This window comes from Garra rufa, chromosome 8, assembly GCF_049309525.1.
Source record: "Garra rufa chromosome 8, GarRuf1.0, whole genome shotgun sequence".
Taxonomy (NCBI): Eukaryota; Metazoa; Chordata; class Actinopteri; order Cypriniformes; family Cyprinidae; genus Garra; species Garra rufa.
In genome coordinates this window covers 44,833,163-44,860,985 of record NC_133368.1, presented here as the reverse complement: position 1 = coordinate 44,860,985, position 27,823 = coordinate 44,833,163, and the positions used below count along the sequence as shown (strand labels likewise).

Genomic DNA, 27,823 nt, shown 5'->3' with positions numbered 1-27,823 from the left:
GACGATTTAACTTATTTTATTTCAGGTAGTTGCCAAAACAGCATTTATTATGTTGTTTATAATTTAGTAATTCCAATAATTTAATAATGTAATTTTAAATTACCTTGATACTAAAATGGTACCAAAAAAACAAACTGAAATAAAAAAAATTATAAAAAATTATATAAATTATATAAATTAATTATTTTTCACAATTTTACCATTTTTAATCAAATAAATGCAGCCTTGGTGAGCATAAGCAGCTTTATTAAAAAAAAAAAAAATTCAAAATCTGATCAAAAAAACAATATTATCAATTTTCAAAAGCTTAAAACTCAGTTTTGTTAAGTTTATACCGTACTTGCAACAAGAAAGCTGACAAATGGTTTCGAACAGATAATTAATTAGATAAGATAAATTCTCTGTAAAAAAGCAATCTTGCTTCTCCAGAAAATCGATTGCATTTAAAGGATGTCTAAATACTTTAATTGGAAAAAAAGAAAAGAAAAGACCAAAATACGGATTACAACATGATTATTTTGCAGTTCAGTGGCTGAGGGCGACATCTGAGACGAAGCCAAAGACATTTCAAGCTGCAATGCAATGCAGCAACTACCGCTGGGAAAACAGACAGCGATCGATCATCTGAAAGAGTTGAATACGGCCATCGACTAGAAACCAAAAGCGATGTAGCCGCTGACCTCCATCGCTTTAATCACTGTTAGTGTGAACATCCCTTACAGCTGTTTGTTAACACAGTTTCAGCTGATGAGCTTCACTAGTGTACCATCCCACTAACAACTCCAATACCCCAATGGAGGAGCTACAAATAACGTTTTAGATCTCTAATTAAACCTACATTTCCCAGAGGTTCCCTTTCCTCAACAGAACGCCTCGGATGACTGCAACTGTTGTCAAATCTAACAAGTACGCACAGGCTTCGTTCCACCCTTACGTCTGTTTTCCCTCCCTCCCATTACTACTGTAATTCATTGAGAGGAGTCTATTACTGAAAGCACGACTAGTTTTCTCTGAGCACTTCGCACAACTAAAAAAAACCATCACACATCGACAAAATCAATTCTAAATGGATCTGCTGCAGTGATTATTCTTTACAAGTCAGACTCTAAATACGTCTGTGTGACTGCGCCGTAATCTGCCGGGCAGCTTTTAAGTGCACTCATTCGGTCACCTACTGTGGAATAAATCCCTTTATCAGTAAAAAACACACCTTTTTTGATGCACGAAAGTTGGTCGACCTAAAAACACTATTATGAACATACCACAAGGAAGTCTGCATGCATTTAACAGCTGCTCTTAAATCTCTTGTTTGTGCAACTTGCGAATGTAGCTTTAAAAAAAAAAGTATGGCTTAAAAAGTATATTTAATATATGCAGTATTTCTCTATATGTTGCAGGGTTATTTTAGTTAACTTAAACTAAAATTAAATTTAAAAAAAAAACTTAAATTAAATTTAAATTAAAACCAAATAAAAATAGAAATGTATACACTTATATAGAAATATATTTGATATTTATTATATATTAAAAAAAGGCTAAAACAACATAAATTTAAATAGTTTTATTTCAGCTATTTTATTATTTTTTTCTACCCATTTTACTTCACTAAAACTACATTTAAAACCTATAAAACACTTGCTATTAAAAAAATGTTTTATTTAGCTAGGTGCCAAAAACTGAAATGAATAAAAATAAATGAATAAAATAAAATGATAAAACACTTGAACTTATTTTACTTCAGCTAGCTGCCCAAACAGCATTTATTATTTAGATTATAATTTAATTATTTAATTTTAAATGACATTGATACTAAAATGGTACTATAATAACTAAACCTAAAACTGAAATAAAATATATTCTATGTAATATATATAAAACATATTTTTAAAAATTGCATTTACATTTTTTGTACATTACAAAAAAAAAATAAAAAAAGGCAAAAACAACAAAAAAGTTTCAGCTATGTATTATATTTCACTAAAACTACATTTAAAACCACTGAAACACTTGCAATAAATAAAATAAAATAGTTTTATTTCAGCTAGCTGCCAAAAACTGAAATAAATTAATAAGAAAACATTTTATTATAGCTAGATGCCAAAACAGCATTTATTTATTTTTTTACAATTTAGTAATTCAATTAATTTAATAAATTAATTTTACATGATCTTGATACTAAAATGGTACTAAAATAACTAAACCTAAAACTAAAATTAAATTAATACAAAATTATATAGACTTAAAAACATTTTTTTTTAAATTATATTTTTATGTGTAGCTGGTGGATATTTAAAAAGTATATTTAATAAATGCAGTATTTTTATATATGTAGCAGTTTAGTTTTAGTTAACTAAAACTAAATCCAATAAAAAAATGAAAAAAATATATATAGACTGAAATAAAATAAAACATCATCATAAAAAAAATTATTTTATTTTAGCGAGTTGCCATAACAGCATTTATAATTTTGTTTATAATTTAGTAATTTAATAATTTAATTTACTTTTTTTACATTTTAATGGCAATAAAATAAATGTAAATTGAAATAAATTAATAAAAACTAACTTATTTTATTTTAGCTAGTTGCCAAAAAAGCATTTAGTATTCATTTTGTAATTTAGTAATTAAATTATTATTATTTTTTTTAATTTAAAAGACCTTGATACTAAAATAGTACTAAAATAACTTAACCTAAAACTGAAATAAAGAGAGTCATTTTTATTTGTCTATATAATTTTTATGTGTAGCTGGTGGATATTATATATATTTTAGTTATCTAAAACTAAAATTAAAAACCATTAAAAAGACTTGCAATAAAATAAATGTAAACTGAATAAAATAAAATTATTTTATTTCAGCTAGTTGCCAAAACAGTACTTATTATTAAGATGATAATTTAGATTAATTTGAAATGACCTTGATACTAAAATGCTACTAAAATAACGAAATCAAAACTTAAATTAAAATGTATAAAATTATACAGAAATATATTTTATATAGGCTATATATTATATAGAATATATAAAAAAATATATAGACCTAAACAAAAAACAAAAACAACAAAAAAGACAAAAACACTAAATTTAAATAAAAATTCAAATAACATTCATTTCAAAATATTAATAAAAACAATAACAGGATCTCTCTGTGGTGTTTCATGTGTTTTTTCTTAAGCTAAATTAACAAAATATTGTGTTATTTATCATTCATTTGCACCTATATTAGACTGCTTATTAATAATAATGCATATATTTTTTAGAAAATGAATAATTATGCACATGATTCATAAAAAAAAAAAAAGAAAAGTTTGATTCATGGAAACTTAATATACAAACTTATAAACTATAAGTTGTTTAAGCCAGGCTATAAAAAACATCTTATGACTTGCAAGGTAACGAAGGATTGCAGACTCAACCCAATGGCAGAGACTTTTGGAAACCGAATGTCCAATCAAAAAGCAATATTTACAATGTTTGCATCACCAGCAAAATCACTGTGAATATTCGATATATTTACACAGCATATTTCCCTCATTCTGTCAGCTGCACCTCAACACAATGCCAGCAGCCCACATTTGCAAACAACAACATCCCCCCATCATTTCAGCCCATCAGTGTCACAGCCTCAACTTCCACCTCCACCGGGACGTTCTGTTCCTCCTAAATGAATGGATGTGCGCAGCTCTTTAGCTGCCATTTCTCTCATTTATTTAGTGGGCTGGAGGTGTGGGGTGCTGATAGCCGTCGCTGCCCTCCCCAAACCAGCAGCACTATCGCGCATGTGGCCTGCATGCAAACGGCTGTTTAAACACAGCACCCTGTTGCCTGCATTAAAGGCCATTTTTCTTCAGAGCTCATCAGAGCTCAGAGACATTAACTGTCTGCTGAAGGTACAAACTGAGACAATGCCTTCATTCAGTGTGAATGAGTTTTACACCTCCTGCTTACTAGCAGGAAAGCACACCGAATACAAACAGATTTAGAAGGAAGGGTCTATTACTGCATGTTGATGAAGAGTAAAACATGTTTAAAAATAAATGCAGAAACATGATGCAGAACAGAAACGACTGAATGATAGACAGAGCGTTATACAGAACAACAGAACAAAAGAATGATAGATAGATCATTACATACAGAACGATAGAACAATAGAACTATAAAGTGATAGAATAAATGATAGATTGTTACATAGAACAACAGAACAATAGACAGATCGTTAGATAGAATGATAGAACGATAGATAGATAGAATGATAGAATAGATCGTTACATAAACGACAGAATGATACATGGATCATTACACAGCTTGACAGAACGATAGAAAGATTGTTACATAGAATGGCAAAACAATAGATAGAACAAAAGAAAGATAGATTGTTACATTGAACGATAGACAGAATGAGAGATTGTTACAGAACAAATAATAGAATGATAGAAAGATAGATAAAATTATAGAACGATGGAATAGATCATTACATAGAACGACAGAATGATACATAGATTGTTACATAGAATGAATGATGGATAGAAAGATAGATAGTGGCATAGAACGATAGAAAGATCGTTACATAGAATGATAGATAGAATGATAGAACGATAGAATAGATTATAAAAGAACGATAAAATGACAGAATGATAGATCGTTACATAGAACGACAGAACGATAGAATGACAGAATGATACAACAAAAGATAGATTGTCACACACAACGACAGAACGATAGAACGATAGACTGTTACATAGAATGGCAGAACGATAGATAGAATGATAAAACAATTGATAGATTGTTACATTAAATGACAAAATGATAGACAGAATGATAAAACTGTTACAACACCAGAACGATAGAACGATAGAAAGATAAGATTGTTACACAGAACGACAGAATGAAAGATTGTTACATAGAATGACAGAAAGATTGTTACATAGAAAAGAATGATAGAACAATAGAAAGATAGATTGTTACACAGAACGATAGATAGAATGAAAGATTGTTACACAGAATGACAGAATGATAGAAAGTTACATAGAACAACAGAACGATAGATAGAATGAAAGATTGTTACACAGAATGATAGACAGAACGATAGAAAGATAAGATTGTTACACAGAAAGACAGAACGATAGAATGAAAGATTGTTACATAGAATGACAGAAAGATTGTTACATAGAAAGAATGATAGAACGATAGAATGAAAGATTGTTACACGGAATGACAGAATGATAGAAAGTTACATAGAACAACAGAACGATAGATAGAATGAAAGATTGTTACACAGAATGATAGACAGAACGATAGAAAGATAAGATTGTTACACAGAACGACAGAACGATAGAATGAAAGAATGTTACATAGAATGACAGAAAGATTGTTACATAGAAAGAATGATAGAACAATAGAAAGATAGATTGTTACACAGAACGACAGAACGATAGAATGAAAGATTGTTACACAGAATGACAGAATGATAGAAAGTTACATAGAACAACAGAACGATAGATAGAATGAAAGATTGTTACACAGAATGATAGACAGAACGATAGAAAGATAAGATTGTTACACAGAACGACAGAACGATAGAATGAAAGAATGTTACATAGAATGACAGAAAGATTGTTACATAGAAAGAATGATAGAACAATAGAAAGATAGATTGTTACACAGAACGACAGAACGATAGAATGAAAGAATGTTACATAGAATGACAGAAAGATTGTTACATAGAAAGAATGATAGAACAATAGAAAGATAGATTGTTACACAGAACGATAGATAGAATGAAAGATTGTTACACGGAATGACAGACAGAACAATAGAAAGATAGATTGTTACACAGAACGATAGATAGAATGAAAGATTGTTACACAGAATGACAGAATGATAGAAAGTTACATAGAACAACAGAACGATAGATAGAATGAAAGATTGTTACACGGAATGACAGAATGATAGAAAGTTACATAGAACGACAGAACGATAGATAGAATGAAAGATTGTTACACAGAATGATAGACAGAACGATAGATAGAATGAAAGATTGTTACATAGAACAGAATGACAGATAGAATGATAAATCATTACATAGAATGATAGAACCGTAGATAGAATGACAGATAGATTGTTACATAGAATGACAATGAGACAGATTTATAGATAGATTGTTAGATAGAACGACAGAACAATAATTAGAATGAAAGATAGATTGTTGCATAGAACGACAGAAAGATAGAACGATCGAAAGATAGATCGTTACATAGAACGACAGAAAGATAGAACGATCGAAAGATAGATAGATCGTTACATAGAACGACAGAATAGATAGAACGATCGAAAGATAGATCGTTACATAGAACGACAGAAAGATAGAACGATCGAAAGATAGATCGTTACATAGAACGACAGAAAGATAGAACGATCGAAAGATAGATAGATCGTTACATAGAACGACAGAATAGATAGAACGATCGAAAGATAGATAGATCGTTACATAGAACGACAGAAAGATAGAACGATCGAAAGATAGATAGATCGTTACATAGAACGACAGAAAGATAGAACGATCGAAAGATAGATAGATCGTTACATAGAACGACAGAATAGATAGAACGATCGAAAGATAGATAGATCGTTACATAGAACGACAGAAAGATAGAACGATCGAAAGATAGATAGATCGTTACATAGAACGACAGAATAGATAGAACGATCGAAAGATAGATAGATCGTTACATAGAACGACAGAAAGATAGAACGATCGAAAGATAGATAGATCGTTACATAGAACGACAGAATAGATAGAACGATCGAAAGATAGATAGATCGTTACATAGAACGACAGAATAGATAGAACAAATGAAAAACAGAACAATAGATTGTTACATAGAATGATAGACAGAACGATAGATAGAATGAAAGATTGTTACATAGAACAGAATGACAGATAGAATGATAAATCATTACATAGAATGATAGAACCGTAGATAGAATGACAGATAGATTGTTACATAGAATGACAATGAGACAGATTTATAGATAGATTGTTAGATAGAACGACAGAACAATAATTAGAATGAAAGATAGATTGTTGCATAGAACGACAGAAAGATAGAACGATCGAAAGATAGATCGTTACATAGAACGACAGAAAGATAGAACGATCGAAAGATAGATAGATCGTTACATAGAACGACAGAAAGATAGAACGATCGAAAGATAGATAGATCGTTACATAGAACGACAGAATAGATAGAACGATAGAAAGATAGATAGATCGTTACATAGAACGACAGAAAGATAGAAAGATCGAAAGATAGATCGTTACATAGAACGACAGAAAGATAGAACGATCGAAAGATAGATAGATCGTTACATAGAACGACAGAAAGATAGAACGATCGAAAGATAGATAGATCGTTACATAGAACGACAGAATAGATAGAACGATCGAAAGATAGATAGATCGTTACATAGAACGACAGAATAGATAGAACAAATGAAAAACAGAACAATAGATTGTTACATAGAATGACAGAACAATAGATAGAACGAAAGAACGGCAGAACAATAGATAGATCGTTACATAGAACGACAGGAAGATAGATTGTACCATAGAATGACAGAACAATAGATAAGAGTAATAGATCGTAACGTTAGAATGATAAATAGAAGGATATAATTTTTCACTGATAAATGAGCATGTTAGAATCAAGTGAAACAAGTGAACACACTGAGGGACAGAATTCACAAAGGAGTCCATGCATGAATGGCTCTTACAGTAATAGGTTAGAGTGCATTCAGTATCTGAGCGGTCAGAGAGACACTCAGTGAGTGTTGAGGGCAGATGTCCTGCAGTGAGAAACATTACGGCTCCCGATCCCTCAATCAAACGCAGCCACACTGTTTAATCAATACAGAGAGCACTTTACTGAACATGAGAGCACAGAGACCCATCTGGCCTGTGGGAGAAAATACACTCAAAACGCATGGGGAAGAATGAGACAGACAGCGTTACCTTTTTGGCTCTTTGGATTATATTTGGTCCTTTACTAAGCAGCTTTTCCATCAAGTACTCTCGATTCTACAACACAGAGGCAAGGGGAGAAAAATACATAACATATATCAGTGACGGACCACTGTGAAGCACTGGTTAAAGCATTTGAAATATGGAGGGAGAGTATACTGCCGTACCTTAGCCTTTTGGAAAAATTTACATTTCAAAAGCTCAGCTGCAGTGGGCCTGTGGAGAATAGAAAGAGCGTTTGATGCTGACATTTTCAGACAGGTCCACATTTCAAGACTCAACATTAAAGATTTCAGATTCAGATTTTTACTTGACCTGATGACATTTTCCCTGTACACATACATACTGCCTATATATTGTATGTAAAATTATTAGTGCACCAGTTATTAGCCCTACTACCTGATGTCGAATTTACTGACCAGAAGAGGCAGCTGATATAGACTGTAAACAGACCAGCAGCAATTTATTGTCTTAAGATTGCATTAGCCCAACTGTATCTATTTGAGCTACTTTGTCTGCATGACATTTCTTTTACTGACTGCGATTTATCTTTAGAGAGAGTAAATAGTGAGCAAACGAAGGACAGGCGAACTGCTGTTCAATAACATAAACAACATAATTCAAATCAATATGTTTGCTTCTAGTATTAAGGCCTTTGCTGAAACTTCTGGTCATGCAAGAACAGTTTTGCAGACTGCACACCATTCAGCATTCTGGGACACAGATTTTCTCATTTGTGTGAACAATTAAGGCAGATTTGTATTCAAAGTATTCAAATTACCTCTTTGCAGGGTCCTTCTGAAGGCACAAGGATATAAGTTTTCTAAAAGATTTCCCATACTTCTTAAGCATCTCTTTGTCCTCAACCCCTGTCTCCAAGGATGGAGGATCATTCTGCAGTGTGAGCATTAAAACCTACAAAACAGAAAAAAAGAGATCAGATATGAAAATACATGCAATAGAATGATAGATCAATAGAACAAGAGACAGATGGATAGACAGAATGACAAAAACATTGACGGATAAATACAACAGTAGATAGAACGATTGATGGATTGTTGGATGGAATGATAGAGCAGTCGATAGGTAGAACGTTAGAGTGGTTGATGGATAGAACAATAGAGCGGTCGATAGAGAAAATGATAGAGCGGTCGATGGATGGAACAATAAACCAGCCTATAGATAGAATGATAGAGTGATCGATGGATTGAATGATAGATGGATGGACCGATAGAGCAGTCAATGGATGGAATGATAGATCGTTCGATAGCTAGAACGACAGAGCAGTTCATAGATTGAACAATAGAGCAATCGATGGATTGAATGATCGATAGAATGATAGAGTGGTCGATGGATGGACCGATAGAGCGGTTGATGGATGGAACGATAAACCAGTCGATAGATAGAATGATAGAGTGATCGATGGATTAAATGATTGATAGAACGATAGAGCAGTCAATGGATGGACCAATAGAGCAGTCAATGGATGGAATGATAGAGTGGTCGATGGATGGAACGATAAACCGGTCGATAGATAGAATGATAGAGTGATCGATGGATTAAATGATTGATAGAACAATAGAGCAGTCGATGGATGGACAGATAGAGCACTCAATGGACGGAATGATAGAGTGGTCGATGGATGGAACGATAAACCGGTCGATAGATAGAATGATAGAGTGATCGATGGATTAAATGATTGATAGAACAATAGAGCAGTCGATGGATGGACAGATAGAGCACTCAATGGACGGAATGATAGAGTGGTCGATGGATGGAACGATAAACTGGTCGATAGATACAATGATAGAGCGATTGATGGATTGAATGATCGATAGAATAATAGAGCGGTAGGTGAATGGAACAACAGAGCGGTCAATGGATGGAGCGATAGAGTGGTCTATGGATGAAGCGATAGAGCAGTCAATGGATGGAACGATAAAGCAGTTGATGGATGAAGCGATTGAGTGGTCGATAGATTGAACGATAGAGCAGTCGATAGATGGAACGTTAAACCAGTCGATGGATCCAAAGACAGAACGATTGATTGGAGATTGGATGGATGGATAAAATTACAAAATGATAGACGGATGGAGCGATTGATGGATGGAGCATTAGAGCGGTCGATGGATGGACCAACAGAGCAGTCGATGGATGGAACAATAGAGCGATTGATAGATTGATCAATAGAGTGGTCGATGGATTGGCCAAAAAAGCGGTCAATGGATGAGCGATAGAGCGGTTGATGGATGGAACGATAGAGTGATTGAATGATCGATAGAATGATACAGTCACCAATGGATGAAATGATAGAGTGATCAATGGATAGAATGATAGAACAATGGATAGAATGACAGAATGATTGATGGATCGAACGATCGATGGATAGAACGATAGAACAATTGATCAACAGAATGATCAATTGATAAAAAGACAGAACAATCGATGGATAGAATGACAGAACGATCAATGGATAAAATGATAGAACAATCGATCAATAGAACGATCAATGGACATAACAATAGTGCGATTGATGGACTAAACGATAGATTGAACAACAGAACGCCAGAATGGTCGATGGACAGAATGATAGATGGATAGAAAAATAAAACAATCGATGGATAGAACAATGGATAGAACTATATAATAATTGAATGATCATCATTTGGAAGGATAGATGTATGTACAGATGGATGAAACGACAGAATGATGGATAAACAGATGGATGGAATGACAGAACAATGGATGGATGAAAAAAAAAACAATGGATGGATGAATGGATAGATAAATGGAAAGATAGAACAATGTATGGATGGAAAGATGTATGTATTATGATCATTTTCATTCCAGATGAACTGCTGCCCGCTGAGCCTGGGACGATGGATGCTGCTGGAAAACCAATACAGCAATACAGACAATTAAAATGAATCTCCAACTCCTGATTTACCTTGTGTAACTAGGGCTGGGTATTGTGACCAATTTGGCGATTCGATTCGATTCTTATTTTTATGGTTTCGATTCGATTCGATTCCGATTCCGATTTCGATTCGATTCGATTCGATATCGATTAGCTATCAATTTTTCATTTAAAATGTTAGTTTTGCAGACATGGGATCCATATTTTGATATAAATTCTGGTAACTGAAACTCTCCTACTTAAGTTTATTACTGAAATACACATCTACATTAATAATAGGGTGCACACAGTTGTTTATTTTAAACAACTTTTATTTTAAATGAACACTGTAACAAGAAGTCATAAATATGTGCATCCATTGTACACCATGTAAACAAACTGCAAAATGCACATTACTGTAAAAAAATAAAAAGACTGTAAATGTGCAACAGTGAAATCTATTAAGAACTTCAAACATGTTTAAGAAATAAAACATTTTTCTAAATTCAAAACGTTCAAAACAGACCCATTATAAAGCCCTTGTCTGCGTATACAAAACATTCTAACTGTCCATAAAACTAACAGTTCTTAACTACAGCCTTATTTTTGATCACCAGATTTTTCTGCAAAACAAAGCAGCTGATCAACATGTTCTGATAGCTCCTTTGCGCTGTGATTAGATCACCAGCAGTTGAGAAAACTCTCTCAGCAGGAACACTAGTGACACCTTCAGGACGAGAGGGGAATATTCATATCCTCTTACGTGAAGCACGTGCATTAAGAATCGATTCGGGGATTTCGATATCGTTGGGTTAAACTGAAGATCGATTAAAATCGGAGAATCGATATTTTTTACCCAGCCCTATGTGTAACTGTCATAATTCCATTCCCAAAAGAGGTTATGAAAACAGGCTAGTTTTTCACAAACACACCGCATGAATGGTCACGTGATCAGACAGTCGTCATATTTACCTTCATAGGGGGGTAGCGATGATACGGCGCAGAGCCTGTCGCGAGTTCAATGGCAGTGATTCCAAAACTCCAAATGTCAGCTTTGAAGTCGTAACCCCGTACCTGCGATCACATGACACAACAGATGATGGGACGGCAGACTATGACCCACACCAGTCATACACAGCTGTTTATTTCACAACAGATATCTCTATGATCTGCACTAAAATAGTTGAATGGCTATTAATAATTTATAGTATCAGAAAAGCACTTAGAAGTAGTCCAGCTGTGAACACTTTCATGTTGCCAAGATCCATCATAATAACAGTAGATGACAGACACATGTTGGCTCTGTTACAAAACCTAGGCAGCAACTTTGCAATTGATGCAAGATCCATATCGCTGATCTAACGGCAAGATACTCAAAGCACAAAAAAATAACAGCACACATAAATATTGGGTAAAACAGTCAATTTTAATTACATTTAATTATTAATTATCGGTATATTACAATGATTTCTGAAAAATCATGTGACAGATTGGAGTAATGATGCTGCAAATTCAGCTTTGAATCACAGAATTAAACTACATTTTAAAATATAAATAGAAAACAGTTATTTCACAATATTACTGCTTTTATTGTATTTTTGATCAAATAAATGCAGCCTTGGTAAACATGAGACTTCTTTTGAAATAAGTTTAAAATAATAATTATAAATCAACATTTCTGTTTTTGTTCACTAACTTTGAAGGATTATGACATTAAGTTAGTCAAGAAATGCAATGATGCTTTAGATTTAGGCCAAAATAGGGTATCTTAGTATTTACTAAACTTCTCAAACAGCCTTCATGTTGAGTGTGCATCTATTAATGATTTGAATGTAGACAGCTCAGTAGGTTTTTGAAATGGATCCACTTGTACATGTTTAATGTTGGTTCTTTGAGCAAACTGACCTGCTCCATCACCTCTGGCGCCATCCAGCACGGGGTCCCCACAAACGTTTTCCTCACTTTGTGTCTGGTGACGTCTCCACCGGTGGACAGAAAAGCACTCACACCGAAATCTATAAAGAATGATTAACAATCACATTATAAGTCTGTGGGTCACTCTTGCACGGATAATATCTATGGCAAAATCGCTTAAAAGTTGGAAAGTAAATGTTTTGAATGAAAATTCAAATTTGACATGCATGAAAACGAAAGATAGATATACAGTCTGATAACTTGGTTGTACTGTGACATACCGTTGTGTCTAAGTCAGTGTAAAGAGGTCTTTCCAAGAAATATGACAATTAGATGTGAACTATGATATTTGGAGAGAGCTTTGTTTTCATTTATGTCAAACATCTGGTTTGATCAACAAGATCTCTTTGTGAACAATCCTCACAAAATGTATCAAGAGCAAGAAGTCATTTATACGACAAAATCAAAGGGAAAAAACATATATAATATATATTGCAGAATCTGTAAAATGTTAATTATTTTACCAAATTAGGAGGGATCATACCAAATGCATGTTAATTTTTATTTTGTACCGACCTGAATAAGATATTTCACATAAAAGACATTAACATATAGTCCACAAGAGAAAATAGAAAAATAGTTGAATTTATAAAAATGACTCAAAAGTTCAAAAGTTTACATACGCTTGATTCTTAATACTGTGATGTAACCTGAATGATCCACAATTGTGTGTTTGTCCTGAACAGTTAAACTGCCTGCTGTTCTTCAGAAAAATCCTTCAGGTCCCACAAATTCTTTGGCTTTTTAGCATGTTTGTGTATTTAAACCCTTTCCAACAATGACTGTGTTTTGAGATCCATTTTTTCACACTGAGGACAACTGAGGGACTCATATGCAACTATTACAGAAGGTTCAAACACTCACTGATGCTTCAAAAGGAAACAATGCATTAAGAGCTGGGATTGAAAACTTTTGAACAGAATAAGCATATGTAAATGTTTGCCTAAATATCATATTTTTTTCATTTAGTACTGCTCTTAAGAAGCAACAGAAGATACTTACATGTTTCCCAGAAGATAAAATAGGTTAAATTTACCCTGATCTTCAAATTCAAAAAGTTTTATTTTAATGCATCGTTTTTCCTCCTGTAAAAGTAATGTATGTTTATTCTGTTCAAAAGTTTTCACCCCTGGCTCTTAATGCATTGTGTTTCCTTTTGAAGCATCAGTGATCATTTGAACCTTCTGTAATAGTTGCATATGAGTTCCTCAGTTGTCCTCAGTGTGAAAAGATGGATCTCAACATCATATGTCATTGTTGGAAAAGGCTCAAATACACAAAAATGCTGAAAAACCAAAGAATTTGTGGGACCTAAAGGATTTTTCTGAAGAACAGCAGGCAGTTTAACTGTTCGGGACAAACAAGGGACTCATGAACAAGTATCACTAAACAGCTGTGGATCATTCAGTTAACAACACAGTATTAAGAATCAATAGGTTTTCTGCAATCACGTGATTCTGATGACATGCAAAATGCAGCTGGAGCGCAGGAAGTGATTTTTCTCAATAGGAATCACTAGCAGAAACACAAAATGCCTATGTTTGTGTTGTTTATGGAAATTGATCAAACCTAGAAATTCATTTCATATCGTGTATGAAAATTTGCTGTTCATGAGGAAAATGCAAGAAATTGACTGAAAAAAAGTGGCTTGTAAACCTGCATCTGCAGTCAGGAGCTTGTGTGTGCGAATGGTTAATAAATTATATAATAATAATAAGACATAAAGAAATATATAAATCGATACAGGGTGAGACAGTGAGAATTCACTAAATCCCACAAATAGACAGGATGTAAATAAGATATTATATTTGCGATTGATTACAACGGAACCTTGTGAGATTGCCATAAATTGAAGCGAGTGACAGCTTTTAGTGACTATGGGAGTGATATTTGCTCTCTTTACGTGCTGCTAACAGGACCAATAGCCAAAAACCCTGTACAGCAGTAGTTTCAGGAGTGACATATATCCTGCATCCTTCATATAAATGCGGGGATCACTTTCAAAATAGTTTGTTTGCAATCAGGCTTAGTTACTTAGCTTATATTCACAGCCTCGATGGCAGGTAACCATTTTAATTTGGCTGAAAAAAAAACTACATAACATAAGGATCACATCCAACATATGTTGTGACTTTTTGTTTATACAGTACCTTTCTCTTGTAATAGTGTCTAAACCAGTACAGTACAGACTTTCCTCCATCTCATCCGTTCAAATTCCGAACTGATTATAGCGTAGAAAGTAAGCAAATAGCGCTTCCATATAGTCACTAAACTTCAGTTTCGAAAAATATAATATCTTACATTGTCTACATGTGATTAGCATTGAGCGAATTCTAACTTTCACCCTATATCTATATGTATTTATGTATTTCTTTATTAAAATCTTAACATATTATCTTTTCTTAACCATTTGCACACACAAGCATTATCCGACTCTCCTCTTGACCACAGACGGAGCATTACAAGCCACCTTTTCCTGCGCTTTTCAGGCTTGCTGCGATTTACGAAAGACCCGCAGTAAAGAATTAGCACTGAAAAGGCGTGGACAGAATTGTTTTCGCACCTGACCTTACTGACCCTTGTAGGGGTTTCCCTTTCAGATGCAAAATTGCGTTTGTGAAATAACTTGTATTTGCACCATTATTTAACGCCCAAGGAAAGCATGTCCTAAAGGTGGTAATTTGCGCTGCTCTTGGTCGATTGCGCCATTCATTATGGAAATGATCTGGCTGTGTCCATGTTCTTTAATGTGTGCTTTGTCAGTAAATCACACTCAGAATTTCCCCTCCCATTGGCACTTTATGGAATTGCGCTTTAATGCTAATTTGCCCTGTTTAGTAAATCTTTTCCTTTGTGTCCTAAAAATAGGCCTTCTTTTTGTTATGCAAAGGGGGAGGGTTTAAAATTTTACCTGGATTATTTTTTTTTGAGATTTGCCCTTGTGTGATTGAAAATGTTTTATTTATTAACAAACATTTCTGTAGAAAAATCTCTAATGTGAAGTCCAATCTGAACAAAGCCAAGCCAAGGTCACCAGTGGAAACCCTGGTCACATAAAACCAATCAATATTCTAGAACTAGATCAGCCAGTTTCCCCCCAGGGACGGAAAAAGCCCCATTTCAGGAATTGAACACTTCTCCACACTATGATCAGTGCGTCTCAGGCCTGCTTTTCTGCTCTCCTTTATGTGGCTCTAACGCACAAATATATAAAACAAAATCAAACAGAGAACAAAAGTGTGGAATAAATTATCTTTTGATAATGAAACCATAATTAACCTCAATGAAAGAAAATTTGTAAAAATATAAAGTGGCTGATTAAATCACTGCCAGGTTATTGCTTTTATAGTTGGCATAATCAAAGCTAATTACCATGGTTTAAAAAGAAATATAATCTCTCTACAGGCCCATAAATGTTGCTTTTTAGATTGACAACCAATATTAATTAAAGCAGATTTTTTACAGCTAAAGAAAGCTTAATTACCTCATGGCTATAAATAACTTTTTTGAGAAGCTGAAATAATTATGCGACTGAATATTATGAATGCATTGGTCAAAATCAGTAAAGCGCAACAAAGAATTTTTATTCAAAATATATTAGTCATACAAGTTCAAATATAAAATTAAATAATATTTTCCCCTTAGGTCCACTTAAAAAGTCCTAATTTGATGTTTCATGAACTCTTTCATACTCTTCTAATCAGTTTCTGTGGCAGTTTCTTCAAGACATCTATGTAAATGCTCACTTTGCATGTGAAATAAGATGAAGCACGTATTTGCAAGCCACGGATTTGTTGTTGAGCCAATCTCGTATTTAACCGCCCCAATGAAAAACTCTGGAGATGTTAAATGCCAAGATGTTTGTGGTTTTACTTACTAAAAAAAGCATCAAAACATTGTAGAAAATCTACAAAAAGTTAAGCTACAAACCTGCGATCTGCACCGATCCATCTTCTCCCAGTAGAATATTACCAGCTTTCACGTCCCTGAGGTCAAACAGAGACAAAGCACATCTATGTCACGGTTTATTATAATCTTAAACATTAACAATATCGCCAGTGGCTGAAGAATGAATCCGCACGTTTATGAATTTTTCAGACCATTATTACAGCGGAGATGGCCTCAAGGGAAAAGACCTCATTAGTATTTTCCAGCACTTAACATGCAGAGGAACTTAATTAAATAATATGTTACACTAGTCTCACAAAAGCAGACGCTTGACTATCAGCATGAAGTCTGGCCCACTTTGCATCTTATTTGGACTGAGAGTTGTCCACTTAAAGGAATAGTTAAACCAAAAATGAAAATATGCTTAAAATTGACCTCAGGCCATCCAAGATGTACAGTAAATTCCAGGACTTTCAAGGACGTCAGTCAGAGATCTCACTTATAATTTAATGTTTTCCACTATTTAAGAAAAAAAGATTTGCGGAAACGGTCCGAAATCCTGATCTGAAACACACGATTCCCGATACTCACTCCAAAGTCCCAATCTAAAGCAAAAGATTTGCGAACCATCATTTCAGATCAGGAACCGGAGCACGGATCACAAATCATTAAATTCACAGAATGATTCACAATACGCTAACTCCCGGTCTGAATCAAATGATATGCGTAGTCCCAGTTGAAATCAAATGATTTGCGATACGCAAAGTGCCAATATAAGTCAAATGACTTGCGAACCCTCTCAGAAGTCCCAATCTAAATCAAACGATTTGCGATATGCAATTTGAAGTCCCAATCTGAAACAAATGATTTGCAAACATGCACCAAATTCCCAACCTTAATAATGATTTGTGAATAATTCAAAATCAAAATCATTCAAGAACCCGCTCTGAAGCAAAAGTTTTGTAAACCTGCTCCAAAGTCCCAATCTGAATAATGATTTGCAAACCATTATTTCAGATCAGGACTCGGCTCACCAATTATTCAATTTCAGGAATGATTCACGATACGCTAACTCCCAATCTGAATCAAATGATATGCGAAGTCCCAGTTTAAATCAAATGATTCGTGATACGCAAAGTCACAATATAAGTCAAATGATTTGCAAACCCTCTCCGAAGTCCCGATCTAAAGCAAAAGATTTGCGAACCCGCTCCAAAGTCCCAATCTGAATCATGATTTACGAACCATCATTTCAGATCAGGACTCGGAGCACGGATCAATTATTCGCGATACACGATTTGAAGTCCCAATCTAAATCAAATTATTCACAATATGCAATCTGATTGGAGCACTTCGAAACAGTGAATCATTTTGCGATGCAATGGTTAAACTGATTCTGAGTTTCAAAAAGCTCTGTTTCACCCATCATTACATGCTTTTTAATCATTACAAGCAATGTTGAAATTTAAAAACTGAATAGCTATTTTAGTTTGATCAGTTTTTTGTTAGTGAATCGCTTTGAATCGAGTAAATCAAGTTTGAATCAATCATAGCCGCTCTAGCATAAATGACTCACTCAGTTGATTTGGTTCTTTTCTTTTTTTTGCATATTCAGCCATAGTACTACTTAGGGCTGGGCGATTAATCGAAAAATAATCGAAATCGACATTCAGAACCTATAATCGTTAAAATTTTTCCAGGAAGATTATTTCAATTACTTTCCCTTTAAAAAACACAAGCGCTCCGTTCCGTTATTCCGCCGACATGTCGATGGAGAGCTTAAACAGTATTTATACAGTAAAAAGTATTTACAGGATATACAAGGGTAATTTTATTTAGAGGAGATACTGCTTATTTTCTACTTTTAATATGAAAAACATTGAAAATTATTTATTTTGTTTCCAATAGTGCAAGTTATTTATTTTCACTAATTTAAGAAAAATGTGACTTTTCGTTTTAAGCAATGCTTGCTTTAATTTCAGTTGTTCAACACTGATGTTTCAATTATTTTAAAATCAAGTAATGCACCCTTCATCCAAAAATCTCTCGCTTGTAATATGTGAGCATATTTACTGTACAAAACTTGTCAGTGAACTATGAGGGCAAAAAAATTATTATTATATAAATATAATTAAATATAATTTTATTAATAAATAAAATAATCGTTCATTAATCGTAATCGGGTTAAAATGTTCAATTAATCGAGCTTTTGATTCTAAGCCAAATTGCCCAGCCCTAGTACTACTACTAGTTTAGCTCGATAGTTTTTGGACATTAACTGGAATAGGCAAAAAAAAAAAAAAAAGTTTGATTTTTTTTTTTTTTTTTTACTGAATTTTGCGTGAAAAGATATGCTCTTATTGAAGACTTCTTTTCATAGATACATTCATTTTCTTTTAATAATTCACGCACTTTTTCAAGTTCCTCTTCAGGAATATAGCTATTTTTAAGGGTTTTCCAGGTCAAATTCAAAGCATTTTTAGCACCTTGTACGAACCCTAATCAATTAACATCTTGTGAAGTGAAAACTTGTGTTTGTAAGAAACAAATACATCAAGGCATTTTATCTTTAAAGGGGTCATCGGATGCAACACTCACTCAGTGGAATTTTTTTAATCTTTAAAAGTAATATCCCCTTTTTAAAATCAGGTCATTCTCAGCTTCTTGTCGGTGTGTCGCTCCCACAACAGTTGATTGACATGAGCGCCATACCACAGACCTGCCCTCACCGAGCTGAAACAGTCCGACTCCGTTCGCCATTGTGTGCAGGGGAAGACAAGAATGTCTCAGATTGAGCAATTGTTGGATGTAATAATGAACATAGCAGTAGTCATTTACCCTTGACATCTGAGCCGCTGAAGACGCAGAGGATTAACGTTACTTTCGTTTTGAAAGGAAAGCGCCGATCCCGATCTACATGTGCATCTATGTTCGTGCAAATCATTCGTGATGCAGCTTCACCCACAGCAGAAGTGAGTATAAGGGTTTTTTATGTATCTTTGCAAATGGCCTTTCTTAATAATGTGTTAGTTCGCAAGTTTCACCGCTAAACGCGGCTAAAGTAAACATTACGGCTCATCATCCCGCTGCAGAGAGGGGCGGAGCGAGCAGAGCTCATTAGCATTTAAAAAAAAACATGCAAAAAAATAGCTCGCACTAAAAAGGGCTGATTTTGACAAGGTAAAAAAAAAAGTTGTTTTCTATGCTACCATTGTAAAATTTTAACCAAAGTATGTTATAGACTTCTCATTAAGACCCAAAAGAATCATATCAACTTGTGGAAAATGGGCATCTGATGACCCCTTTTAAACCATCGCTTCTGGCTAAATTAGAAGCCCATAATCCATAATAATGCTTTCTCTTGTTGTCATCTCACATCAAAATCCACCGAAATATTTGTTTAAAACGGTTTTTTAAAGGTGCCATAGAACGCATTGAGAGAATATTTTAAATTGTTCTCTGATATCTACATAGAAGGTATATGGCATAGGAAAGGGCAAAAAATCTCCAGAAACGGTTTTACAGGTCCATTTACAACCCTAGGATTTGTCCCTAGAATGAAATGCTCTGTTATTGCCTTATTTGGAAGCTTCATGAATATTAATGAGCTCTGCTCTGATTGGCTGTTTCACAGAGCTGCTCATCTCTATAGCTGGCACATTGATAAAAATATATATTTAATTAGGAGCTCTAGCCGCTTTTAATATGTGGTTTGTTGAATCTGCCGTTTTGAATCGCCGACATTTTAGTCTCATTACTGTGATCGCATGTGCTCTGTGTAAAGTTATAATGCAGAGGGAGTGCTTACTTACCACACAAGTTCAGCTGCTTGATAGTGATACTCGGGATCTGTAAATCATTCGCCATCATCAGCGCAGTTATTTCTCCATCATTCGCCATCATCAGCGCAAGTCATCTCTCTGTTTATGTGGTAAGTGAAATCTTTTGTACTGTAATGTAACAGGCTAGCGCTAGCATTAAGCTAACCGTGTCCCTTCAGTGGCTTGCCTTGTTTTACTGATGTGCTGACGTTACCGATGATTGGGCGATGCAAATGTTGGAGGCGTAACTATTAACGATCCCGGGGATGTTGCGTAACAGTCGGTGTTATGTTGGAATTGACCTATTTTTCGGTGGTCTTTTGCAAACACTAGATTTATATAAGAAGGAGGAAACGATGGTGTTTGAGACTCGTAGTATGTCATGTCCATGTACAGAACTGTTATTATTTAACTATGCCAAGGTAAACACAGTTTTCCATTCTATGGCACCTTTAACAAAACTGTGCTTGATCTGTGCATAATGACTTTTTAATTGGAGAAAGCAATATTATGAATAGAGGACTCATATTTTAGCCAGTAATAAGTTTAAAGTTAAAAATTCCTATTGATGGATTTGTTTCTAACAAACACGCAGCTTTTTGCTTCACAAGATGTTAATTGATTGACTTGAGTGGTGTGGATTATTGTGATGTTTTTACAGCTGTTTGGACTCTATTCTGATGGCACCCATTCACTGCAGAGGATCCATTGGTGAGCAAGTGATGTAATGCAAAATTTCTCCAAATCTGTTCTGATGAAGAAACAAACTCATCTACATCTTCGATGCCCTGAAGGTTAGTACGTTTCAGCTCATTTGTATATTTGGGTCAACTATTAATTTAAACAGAGAGAGACAGACTGTAAGGCCTGTGAAACGACTAGACACAGTTCATTTTGTCAATATTTTTCCTTACCTGTGAATCTGCCCATTTTTGTGTAGATAATCTAATCCCTCCAGGACTTCCTTCAAAATGGTTGCTATTGTGGATTCATCTAGGACACCGTTTTTATGCTCTCCTTTGCTGAATGTGTGCTTTATGATGTCTAACACTGATCCTGGATGAATAAAAAAAAAAAACTTTGTAAGCACAAATAACACTTGCAAGTCTCTTCTGCTCACCAAGCCTGTATTTATTTGATCCAAGGTACAGCAAAAATATTTTTTACCATTAAAATTTTTTTTAATTTATTCCTGTGATCAAAGTACATTTTACAATTTTTAGCATCATTACTGATCCTTCAGATTTTTTTTTCTATGATGAATAAAAAGATCAGCATTTATCTGAAATAAAAGTCTTTTGTAACATTATAAACTATATCATTCAAAAGCTTGCAGTCAGTTTATATTTTTTATTTTTGGGGGAAATATAGAAATAAATACTTTTATTTAGCAAGGATGCTTTAAATTGATCAAAAGTGATGATAAAGACATTTATATTGTTACAAAAGGTTTCTATTTCAGATAAATGCTGTTCTTCTGAACTTTCTATTCATCAAAGAAACTTGAAAAAAAAAACTACTTAGCTGTTTTCAACACAATTAATAATAACAATGTTTTTTGAGCAGCAAAATGCATCTAAAAAAATCAGCTTTGAATAAATTACATTTTAAAATACATTCCAAAAGAAAACCTTTATTTTAAATAGAAAAAACATTTCAGAATTTTACTGTTTTTGCTGTACTTCAGATCAAATAAATGCAGGCTTGGTGAGCAAATGAGACTTCTTTATAAAAATAAAAATAAAAAACGTTTGACTGGTAGTGTATATGAATGTCTTTACATCAGATCAATACAAGTGACATTTATTTTAAGGAAATATAACACAAGTACACTTTCGAGGCAAAATATTTCACAAAGTATGCTTATTTTAAAAGATGAAACCACACATATAGCATTGAAAATGAACATGTCCATAGGTAATTGAAAAGATTTTTCTCACCTCCACTCAGGAGCTTCATGACCAGCCAAAGTTCATCTTTCACAACAAATGAAGTGTAGTAGGTGACCACATTGGGATGGTTACACTGGCTCATGGCTTGAATCTCTTTCTGTGGAGACAGATGGAGGTGTCTAGCTTTATAATGCATGTCTTCAATAATGTCCATGTGCTTTATAATGCATGCACAAAGTAATTGCAATGGTAGAAAGAGAGAAACTACTGAACCGATTTATATTCGACAGTATTTAACAATAGAATGAATCTCAAAAAGATTAAGTCCATGCCATATTTCACACCAAAATCAAAAGAAAGAAGAAAGAAATTTAAGCCCATGTTTATGACATATTTTCCTCCAAATTCCATTACCATATTTGAAAAAAAAATGTAAATGACATACTACAGTATTGTATAGTTACTGAAGGACCTTTAAAATTAAATCTAATAAAAGTTTTAATAGAAGTTTTATCGATTTACATGAATCAGTTCAATCATGGAATGAAATCACTGTTTATTTCAATTATTTGATTCAACAATTCATTCGAGTCATCATTCAAAAATGTATTTTTCTGTGTAAATACTGTAAATGTTTTAGCAAAACAAGCATGTACATTTTTCTGGTTTGTTCCTGTATTATTATTGGCATAAAAATAGTTTTGAATCTTTGGTTAAACTGACAGTTAATTTGATTGAAAAGAAAAAAAAAGAGCAAACATAATTATTATAAATATGATTGAATGTACAGCAATTTTTATACACTTGAAGTCAAAAGTTTACACACATCTTGCAAAATCTGCAAAATGTTGATTGTTTTAGCAAAAGAAGAGGGATCATACAAAATGCATGTTATTTATTTTTTTATTTAGTACTGACCTGAATAAGATATTTCAGATAAAATATGTTAACAAATAGTCCACAAGAAAATAATAGTTGAATTTATAAAAATGACCCTGTTCAAAAGTTTACATACGCTTGATTCTTAATACTGTGTTGTTACCTGAATGATCCACAGTTGCTTTTTTTGTTTAGTGATAGTTGTTCATGAGTTCATGAGCCCTAGTTTGTCCTGAACAGTTAAACTGACCGCTGTTATTCAGAAAAATCCTTCAGGTCCCACAAATTCTTTGGTTTTTCAGTTTTTTTGTGTATTTGAACCCTTTCTAACAATGACTGTATGATTTTGAGATCCATCTTTTTACACTGAAGACAACTGAGGGACACATATGCAACTATTACAGAAGGTTCAAAGCTCACTGATGCTTCAGAAGGAAAAAAGATGCATTAAGAGCCAGGGGTGAAAACTTGACTTTGAAGAACAGGGGAAATTTTTCTTATTTTGTCTTCTGGGAAACATCTAAGTATCTTCTTTAGCTTCTGAAGGGCAGTACTAAATGAAGCATCAGTGAGTGTTTAAACCTTCTGTAATAGTTGCATACGAGTCCCTCAGTTGTCCTCAGTGTGAAAAGATGGATCTCAAAATCATACAGTCATTGTTAGAGAGGTTTCAAATACACAAAAATGCTGAAAAACCAAGGAATTTGTGGGACCTGAAGGACTATTCTCAAGAACAGCAGGCAGTTTAACTGTTCAGGACAAATAAGGGACTCATGAACAACAACCAGTCTACCACTAAACAAAAAAACACAGCTGAGGATCATTCGGGTAACAACACAGAATTAAGAATCAAGTGCTTGTAAACTTTTTATTGGAAACTATTGTTATCTCTTGTGAACTATACGTAAACATATGTTATGTGAAATATCTTATTCAGGTCAGTACTAAAAAAATAACATGCATTTTGTATGATCCCTCTTATTTTGGTAAAATAATTAACATTTTGCAGATTCTGCAAGGTGTATGTAAACTTTTGACCTCAACTGCATTTATAAGGAATTTTTAATTTGTAAAAACACCAGACAAACAAATCTGCAGTGGCAATCAATGCTTCAATACTGATGCTATTTTTCATTTTATTTCAAAGCAGAACACATGCATGAACGTGTGCAGGAAAACCTGTTTAGCTTGTGCATGTAAGCATACGTACAACTGATGAAGTAATTTCACATATTCCAATAACATAAGGCTTTAATAAAAGGACCGCAGGATGCAAACCTGAAGAAAATTGAAAAAGTACATTACATACATGCTGTCCGGGTTCAGCATAAATTTACACAAACCCATATTTCTGTGTCAGCCAATTTGCGAGTAAATCTAAAAGACGTTTATAGCAGATTCCCATCTCCGGGAATAAACTTGTTTTCGCGACAAAACAGTCATTAATCAAACCAATAGTTTCCAATCTCACTGCACCAAAACAAAGATCAATGGAAAACAACTCAGTCGTGAGTGTCGTAGTGAGAGGCCTGCTGGGGGTGTGTGGGGGTGTGTGTGAATGATTACAGTAGGGAAAGTGCACTCTATGAGAGAAGCATGGAGCATGTGTGTCTCTGACAGATATGAAACACATGATTGAAAAACTAGGGCAGCCAAAACTGTAAGCTAATGATTCATTATCACAAAAGATAATTGTGATTAATGATTTATTGACTTTAGTGACACTTATACATGCACATTAAGAAGTCATTTACTCATTTAAAATCATTAAATGTGAAGTGTTGGAAAGTGTTGGGAAAAAAAAAACATTTTCTCTGCAGGAGAAATGATTTGTAGTGCAAATTAAAAAAAAACTTAAGACTTAACTTTTTAATATTTAATGTTTTAAGTCAGAATGAATAAAATTTGTAAGTGTTTAAAAAGTTAATTATTGTTCACGAAGGCCGCTCTAAATGATCACAGCAGAGAAAGAAGGGTCTTATCTAGTGAAACGATTGGTTACTTTCTAAAAAAACTGACAATTTATATACTTTTTAACCTCAAATGCTTGTCTTTTCTAGTTATGTGGTTCAAGACAGTTAGGGTATGTCAAAAAAAAAAACATCTCATTTTCTCCTCCAGCTTCAAAAACGCCCTACATCGCTGCAGAAGTACTGACCTAGTGTTTACAAAGTGAACACGCAAAGATGATTAAACGCCCTTTACAAAAAAAGTATAACAGCGATGTAGTACAATTTTGAAGTTGGAGGATAAAAAGAAATTGGAGTTTTTCGACACCCTTAAACCGTTCATGCACAGCTAGACAAGATGAGTATTTCAGGTTAAAAAGCATATAAATCCTAACTTCTGTAGAAAATAATCCATCACTTCGCTAGATAAGATCCTTCTTCCCCAGCTGGGATTGTTTAGAGCTATTTGAAGCCGCATTTAAACAGCATTTTGGAAGTTCAAACTCGGGGGCACCATAGAAGTCCACTACAGATGTGGCCAAAAGTTTTGAGAATTACATAAATATTGGAAATTGGAAAAGTTGCTGCTTAAGTTTATAATAGCAATTTGCATATACTCCAGAATGTTATGAAGAGTGATCAGATGAATTGCATAGTCCTTCTTTGCCATGAAAATTAACTTAATCCCGAAAAAAACTTTCCACTGCATTGTTAAAGAAGGCTTCAGGGCGTTCAAGAAAATCCAGCAAACGCCAGGATCGTCTCCTAAAGAGGATTCAGCTGCGGGATCGGAGTGCCACCAGTGCAGAGCTTGCTCAGGAACAGTGTTGTTTTCGTCAACGATGACGATGACAAAATCATGTCGTTGACGCCACTTTTTTTCATGACGATAACGAGACGATGACGAGATAAAAATGGCTCGTTGATGACTAAAACATGACGAGACGTATGTGAGTTTTCGTTGACGAGACGAGAATAGACGAAAATGTTAGTGGGTGGTCCGTCAGACGTTTAAAATGCATGACATTTCTGCTTATTGTGCATGCCAATTAAAACCGGAAAATATCTGCCGCTATGGCAAGCCGTTTTAGCATTAAATACTCTTTGCTATACTAGTATGGCAAGCCGTTTTAGCATTCCATCCTTGTTTGTCTTTTATGTTTTAAAACATTCCTTCATTATTGTAATTATTGGTGAAAATAGTCGATCCGGAAGCTCACATTGTGTTGAAATATAGATCTGCTATTTTCAGAACTTACAAGTGACACTACCCAACAGCAAAATACTTACTGACCTACATTAATTTGTTAAAAGACTACTTTTTCCCCTTTTTTGACTAAAACTAGACTAAAACCTTTTTGACTTTTCGTCGACTAAAATTGGACTAAAACATTCACATATAGAAGTGACTAAAATTTGACTAAAACTAATAAGCATTTTAGTCCAAAAGACTAAGACTAAGACTAAATCTAAGATGGTTGTCAAAAACAACACTGCTCAGGAATGGCAGCAGGCAGGTGTGAGCGCATCTGAACGCACAGTGAGGCCAAGACTTTTGGAAGATGGCCTGGTGTCAAGAAGGGCAGCAAAGAAGCCACTTCTCTCCAAAAAAACATCAGGGACAGATTGATCTTCTGCAAAAAGTATGGCAAATGGACTGCTGAGGACTGGGGCAAAGTCATATTCTCCGATGAAGCCTCTTTCCGATTGTTTGGGGCATCTGGAAAAAGGCTTGTCCGGAGAAGAAAAGGTGAGCGCTACCATCAGTCCTGAGTCATGCCAACAGTAAAGCATCCTGAGACCATTCATGTGTGGGGTTGCTTCTCATCCAAAGGAGTGGGCTCACTCACAATTTTGCCCAAAAACACAGCCATGAATAAAGAATGGTACCAAAACACCCTCCAACAGCAACTTCTTCCAACAATCCAACAACAGTTTGGTGAAGAACAATGCATTTTCCAGCACGATGGAGCACCGTGCCATAAGGCAAAAGTGATAACTAAGTGGCTCGGGGACCTTAATCCCATTGAGAACTTGTGGACAATCCTCAAGAGGCGGGTGGACAAACAAAAACCCACTAATTCTGACAAACTCCAAGAAGTGATTCTGAAAGAATGGGTTGCTATCAGTCAGGATTTGGCCCAGAAGTTGATTGAGAGCATGCCCAGTCGAATTGCAGAGGTCCTGAAAAAGAAGGGCCAACACTGCAAATACTGACTCTTTGCATAAATGTCATGTAATTGTCGATAAAAGCCTTTGAAACGTATGAAGTGCTTGTAATTATATTTCAGTACATCACAGAAACAACTGAAACAAAGATCTAAAAGCAGTTTAGCAGCAAACTTTGTGAAAACTAATATTTGTGTCATTCTCAAAACTTTTGGCCACGACTGTATATGGAGAGAAATCCTAAAATGTTTTCCTCAAAAACCTTAATGTCTTTACGACTGAAGAAAGAAAGACATGAACATCTTGGATGGCAAGGGGGTGAGTAAATTATTTGTA

At 34.3% G+C, this 27,823-nt stretch overlaps 1 protein-coding gene across 2 annotated transcripts in view; it reads right to left on the bottom strand.

Annotated features, from left to right (window-relative positions):
- Nucleotides 1-27,823, bottom strand: part of LOC141340909 (STE20/SPS1-related proline-alanine-rich protein kinase-like) — a 97,636-nt gene that overhangs the window by 57,315 nt on the left and 12,498 nt on the right. For both annotated transcript variants that reach the window (XM_073846025.1, XM_073846024.1), the window contains exons 3-10: nt 22,539-22,647; nt 21,513-21,654; nt 16,820-16,875; nt 12,821-12,930; nt 11,888-11,989; nt 8,801-8,934; nt 8,187-8,235; nt 8,011-8,076 (exon numbers count right to left, since the gene is read on the bottom strand). In XM_073846025.1, coding sequence (XP_073702126.1) covers nt 8,011-8,076; nt 8,187-8,235; nt 8,801-8,934; nt 11,888-11,989; nt 12,821-12,930; nt 16,820-16,875; nt 21,513-21,654; nt 22,539-22,647 — 768 coding nt within the window. The remainder of the gene's footprint in view (nt 1-8,010; nt 8,077-8,186; nt 8,236-8,800; nt 8,935-11,887; nt 11,990-12,820; nt 12,931-16,819; nt 16,876-21,512; nt 21,655-22,538; nt 22,648-27,823) is intronic.